The sequence below is a fragment of the Sciurus vulgaris genome, assembly GCF_902686455.1.
Source record: "Sciurus vulgaris genome assembly, chromosome: 5".
Lineage (NCBI taxonomy): Eukaryota > Metazoa > Chordata > Mammalia > Rodentia > Sciuridae > Sciurus > Sciurus vulgaris.
In genome coordinates this window covers 114,838,069-114,843,875 of record NC_136465.1, presented here as the reverse complement: position 1 = coordinate 114,843,875, position 5,807 = coordinate 114,838,069, and the positions used below count along the sequence as shown (strand labels likewise).

General features: G+C 49.8%; 1 protein-coding gene across 2 annotated transcripts; it reads left to right on the top strand.

Moving 5' to 3' along the window:
- Window positions 1-1,116: 1,116 nt before the first annotated feature.
- On the top strand, window positions 1,117-5,371 carry LOC306661727 (keratin, type II cytoskeletal 6A). 2 transcript variants are annotated; one of them, XM_079140875.1, is made up of 10 exons: window positions 1,118-1,682; window positions 2,251-2,465; window positions 2,796-2,856; window positions 3,008-3,103; window positions 3,222-3,386; window positions 3,874-3,999; window positions 4,136-4,356; window positions 4,546-4,580; window positions 4,681-4,794; window positions 4,858-5,368. In XM_079140875.1, the coding sequence occupies exons 1-10, from the start codon at window positions 1,149-1,151 to the stop codon at window positions 4,974-4,976; spliced, it is 1,686 nt and encodes a 561-aa protein (XP_078997001.1). In that variant the 5' UTR covers window positions 1,118-1,148; the 3' UTR covers window positions 4,977-5,368. The 2 variants fall into 2 exon arrangements, with proteins under 2 accessions (XP_078997000.1, XP_078997001.1); XM_079140874.1 differs by having other exon boundaries at window positions 1,117-1,682; window positions 4,681-5,371.
- The last annotated feature ends 436 nt before the right edge of the window (window positions 5,372-5,807 follow it).

Here is a 5,807-nt window from a genome sequence, read left to right as displayed (position 1 = left end):
TATAAATAACTACCTTTAATATTTAAACAGGCATTCTGCTACATCCACATCTGAAATGTTTGAACATATAAGAGAATCTTCCAAAGCTTCAAGTTTCAGCTGACAATTTAAGGAAAGATAAAGGACATAGCACTGGTTCATGAAACACCAGGATTGTGCAAGTAGAAAGTCACAAACACTGAAAGACGACACTGGACGATGATTTCCTTAAGAAATAACATTATTAGGATAAAAGGAGATAGTAGGAGATTTAATGATTTCAAAGGCATTTTAGTTAAGACATAGCACTGAAATAAAATATAAATGAAGTTTATTTGACTGATTGGAACAACCAAATTTTTAAAAAATGTAATATGAGGATACTAGAAAATTGAATACTGTAAATTGGTGTTTATAATGAAAAAATGTATTTCTTCAAGTGATAATCATGATTTTGGATATATTTTTTAAATATAGATATAACATTGCATTATCCACTGAAGAAATACGATTTCTAGGAATTGCTTTCATATAATTTAGGGTTGGTGGGTGAATAGAAGGGAAGTTTGGAAGAAGAGCTATGGTCACGAGATCCTAATTGTTAAACCTCAGTGACAGGTGTACAGGGGGAACTAATGTGATCTTCAAATTTTCTACCTGTTTAAAATTTTATATAAAGAAAAATATGTTTAGCATTTGAAATAATTGAAAGAAAATGGCACACTTATTATTAGCATAAGATGACATTTAGCACTCAATATTTCTGAGGGTTGAAAGGATCAGACTTGGAAGAAGACAGCAGGTAGAACATTTTGAAACAAAAGCATAACATGGAGAACCTTTGTTTGAGACAGTGACTAACTCCCAGCTTCAGTGAAATAAGAATTGCCTTATTGTACTGAGATCAAGTCAAAGCAAAAGCATTTTCCCTGACTAAAGGAAGCCAAAAATGCAATCTGGATATTTCATAACTTTTCTAATAATCCAGGTGTGATCTCACTGTTTGTAAAGCCGGCCCTTCCCAATCTGCAAGCTCACCTTCCAGCCCTGAGCCCAGCCCACTCGCACCACATATAAGCCTCTGCCCCAGCCCATCTCCTTCATCTGCTCCTCTCTGCTCTGCCCCGCAGCCTGTCTCGCCTTGCCCAGCCTTCTCGTCTCCAGGCAGCATGTCCAGCAAGTCCACCACGAGGATTCAGAGCAGCAGCAGCAGCCGCCGAGGCTTCAGCGCCAGCTCAGCCAGAGTGCCCGGGCTGAGCCGCTCTGGCTTCAGCAGCGTGTCCATGTGCCGCTCCAGGGGCAGTGGCGGCATGGGGGCTGCGTATGGAGGCGCTGGTTTTGGCAGCAGGAGCCTGTATGGCACGGGAGTGTCCAAGAGGATCTCCATCGGAGGGGGCAGCTGCGCCATGGGCGGCGGATATGGCAGCAGAGTTGGAGGCGGCTTTGGCTTCGGCAGTGGATTTGGTTTTGGTGGTGGAGCCGGTGGTGGCTTTGGGCTTGGCGGCGCAGCTGGCTTGGGTGGTGGCTACGGGGGCCCTGGCTTCCCCGTGTGCCCCCCTGGAGGCATCCAAGAGGTCACCGTCAACCAGAATCTCCTCACTCCTCTGAACCTGCAAATCGACCCCACCATCCAGCGGGTGAGGACTGAGGAGCGGGAGCAGATCAAGACCCTCAACAACAAGTTCGCCTCCTTCATCGACAAGGTGAGATAGGATTTCTATCTAAAAACCCACTATGAGTGTAGAATCAATGCCAAAAGAAGATGGAAGACTTTTCAGGCTCTGTGCAAATACCTTCATGGTTTGCAGTTGTTTCCATTTCTTCCTGAGTTCTGGATTTCTGGGCCAGTTTCATAGACAGGCAGACTGGCAGGCAGAGCCTCATTTCTCCCCTTCAGAGGTCATCCCGGAAGGGCCCCATGATTATTATTATTGGAGAGAGAGACAAGCTCTGTGCCTCAGGAAATTGGAGTGGTTGCAAAGGAAGGCAGATGTGTTCACCTGGGGGCAGCCTGAGTGCCTTCTTGGCCCTCAGCATCGGGCCACACGCAGCTCCAGCCAGCTGTTCCAGGTTCTAGCTGTGCCCTGCACGATGGTGCTGTCTTCCTAAAAGAATGAGGTTGGGTGCTTTGCTCTGGACCTCCCCTCCGGGACCCAGAAAGGCACTGCATGTGGAAAAGTTTTAGGAGACAGCAGGTGATTCCCAAGAGTGAGTAGATCATAGAAACAAGAAGTGCAAACTTTTCTTCCTTCACACTCTGCTCCCCTCCAGGTGCGGTTCTTGGAGCAGCAGAATAAGGTCTTGGACACCAAGTGGACACTGCTCCAGGAGCAGGGCACCAAGACAGTGCGACAGAACCTGGAGCCTTTGTTTGAGCAGTACATCAGCAACCTCAGGAGGCAGCTGGACTCCATTCTTGGGGAGAGAGGCCGCCTGGACTCAGAACTGAGGAGCATGCAGGACCTGGTGGAGGACAATAAGAAAAAGTAAGTTAAAGAAGAATGCAGTCAGGTTCTCAGTGCTCACACCTTGAAACTAATGAGTGACAGGTCTAGATGTGGCATGATTACTGAGCACGATATGTCCATTGAAATGAAAATCAACATTAAAGGGTAGGAGCAAATAAAATAAAACAAAAGTAAGGTATCAATAAACAAGGGAAAGCAAAATTAGGAAAAATTGTGTATCTTTTGGGCTCTCTGTGGCAGGAAAGATACAAATAGATATTTTCTATCTATGGAAAAAGTTAGATCCCAGGATGCTTTTCAGCTTCAACCACCCACTAGCTCAGATGTGTGTCAACCCTCTAATCCTAGATATGAAGATGAAATCAACAAGCGCACAGCAGCAGAGAACGAGTTTGTGACCCTGAAGAAGGTGAGCTGATTCATCAGGGCTCAACTTTCTTTGCTCAAGGAGAGACATGACCCTGCAGCCCATCCCATCCCAGAGATCCATTGCCAGGGTGACAAGTGGGGCGCTGGGCAGGAGGGCTCCGCTGACTCCAAACTGTCTTCTCTTTCCCCAGGACGTGGATGCTGCCTACATGAATAAGGTGGAACTGCAAGCCAAGGTGGACAGTCTCACGGACGAGATCAACTTCCTCAGAGCCATCTACGAGGCAGTGAGCATCCCACCCCTTGCCTTCACTCAGATGGGCTCCGCAGGGTGGGGACGGCCTTTGTTTGGGCACCGCTGTAAGCAGCCCAGGAAAAGATGACCTTAGACCTTGTGTTGTGCAGGAACTGTCTCAGATGCAAACCCACATCTCAGACACTTCCGTGGTGCTGTCCATGGACAACAACCGCAGCCTGGACCTGGACAGCATCATCGCCGAAGTCAAAGCCCAGTATGAGGAGATTGCTCAGAGGAGCCGGGCTGAGGCTGAGTCCTGGTACCAGTCCAAGGTGAGCAGTGAGGAGGGAGCTCATGAGGATGCCCCAACCACACTCGGAGTTCCAGAAGGTTCCTGACCCACTGGACAATTACTGAGAGGAGGCCCAGGTCCTCTCACAGCCACAGGATTAGAGCTGACTCTCTCAGATTGGATGCCCATGCCTAGGAAGCAGAAGCCCCAGGCAGGAGGAAGCTCCCATAGATAAGGACCTAGTCTTCTAGCTTTAGCTTCACTCTCAGTGCTGGTTCTCAGAGACACAGAGCAGAACAACATCAGTCTCTGAGAGAACTAGGCAGTCTCTGGGTTCCTAAGTGGGACGTTCTATCACTCTGTTCCACAGTGTCCAGCATCTCTTAACATCACCTTTTCTAAAATTCCTTGAGGGGGAGAAGCCAAGAGGTGGAGGTCATTACCTGTCTGATTCAGAAGTGAGACATCATCATGCACGTGTCAAACCCCATGTATTCTCTGTCTCCCTCTCTGCCCATGGATGACAGTACGAGGAGCTGCAGGTGACAGCAGGCAGACATGGGGATGACCTGCGCAACACCAAGCAAGAGATTGCTGAGATCAACCGCATGATCCAGAGGCTCCGATCTGAGATCGACCACGTCAAGAAGCAGGTGCAGTGCAGAGGCAGAGGCAGGGCTGGTTTTCCATGCATCCCAGCCTCCTGGGCTCTGCACTGTGAAGGAAGAGCCAGGGAGGAGGCTCTGCGGACGACCAGACCCAAGTCATTTGGTTGCTTTCTCCTTGCAGTGCGCCAGCCTGCAGGCCGCCATTGCGGATGCGGAGCAGCGTGGGGAGATGGCCCTCAAGGATGCCAAGAGCAAGCTGGAAGGGCTGGAGGACGCCCTGCAGAAGGCCAAGCAGGACATGGCCAGGCTGCTGAAGGAGTACCAGGAGCTCATGAACGTCAAGCTGGCCCTGGACGTGGAGATCGCCACCTACAGGAAGCTGCTGGAGGGCGAGGAGTGCAGGTGGGTGATGCACCCCTCAGAGCACATGTGGGGGTCCTGGCCCTGAGCAGGGGGTGGTGGAGCAGCAGAGATGGGGACCGTCAGGAGACTCTTGGAATGTGGTGGGGCCCTTCATGCACCTCCAGGAGGAGCCTGCCCTAGAATCAGGTTTGGGCTCTGGAGGCTCATCCTGTGCTCCTCTCCTCCTAGGCTGAGTGGCGAGGGCGTTGGACCAGTCAACATCTGTAAGTACTTTTCTTGTCTGCCTCCCAGTCCTTGACCTTGTGACCTGGTTCATGTGACAAGTGAGCTCATGGTGTCTGTGTCCTTGTCCCCTCCCTACAGCTGTGGTGCAGTCCACTGTCTCCAGCGGCTATGGCAGCGCTGGTGGTGCTGGCAGTGGCTTCGGTCTGGGTGGAGGCAGCAGCTACTCCTACAGCAGTGGTCACAGTGTCGGAGGTGGCTTCAGTTCTGGCAGTGGCAGAGGCCTGGGTGGAGGCAGCAGTGGTCACGGTGTTGGAGGCGGCTTCAGTTCTGGCAGTGGCAGAGGCATCAGTGGTGGCCTCAGCTCCTCTGGCGGCAGCAGCTCCACCATCAAATACTCCACCACTACCTCCAGCAGGAAGAGCTACAAGTACTGAAGTCCTTCCCCTGCTCCTGCTCCCACCGTCCTCTGGAGCACAGCCTTGCGCTCAGGATCCTTTCCTCCTCTGCCTCCATGTCTGCTCTCTCGCTGGAGCTGAGGAAGCCCCCTGCCCTCCTGGCTCCTGTCTCCACCTGCTCCTCTGAGCCCCAGTGGCTCACCTTCAGAATGTCAACCTCTGACCTCACACCATGGTTCAGTCACATCTGGTGTCTCACTGTGTTACTCAGTTATGAAGCTCTTACCTTCCTCGTTTTATCTCTGAAGCTGAGCATTACAAGAAGATTGTCTCTGTCCCTCTCATTCTAGAAATTTCTGCCTGGGTCCTTGTCAAAAACAGGGCAGATTCCTTTTAATTTTCCTTGACCCAAATACATTCTACAAGTGTTGAGCCCCTCCTTCACATAACTGGAAGCCTAGTGACGAGTCCTGGGATGTGCAGAATCTGTATCACTGTGATATTTCTCTGCTCTTTTCTTTCCTTTAATTGCTAAATAAAGCAGATTTTTAAAATAATGCATGTCACTAATGTTTGTTTAGCCTTTTAATGGACAGATGCATTTTCATCTTTAAAGGAAAAATTCAAATGCCAATGTCCACTTCCCTCCTTTAGATGGAGTCAACAAACAGCACCATGGCACCCTGAGTTTCAGGGTTCCTTCATAGACCAAGGTCCATCTATGTTTTGGGGCAGTAGATTGGGAGGTGTCTGGTCTATCAGTTGTCTCTCAGTATTCATAGGGTATTTGTTCCATTACCCTTCACAGCTACCAAAATCTACAGATGCTCAAGTGCTTTACATTGAAAGGCATAGGATTTGTAGATATTC

Coding starts and splice junctions, on each gene's coding strand:
- LOC306661727 (XM_079140874.1), top strand. CDS start 1,149: ATGTCCAGCAAGTCCACCACGAGGATTCAGAGCAGCAGCAGCAGCCGC. Junction 3,104..3,221: donor TCAGAGCCATCTACGAGGCA/GTGAGCATCCCA, acceptor TGTGTTGTGCAG/GAACTGTCTCAGATGCAAAC. Junction 3,387..3,873: donor AGTCCTGGTACCAGTCCAAG/GTGAGCAGTGAG, acceptor CATGGATGACAG/TACGAGGAGCTGCAGGTGAC.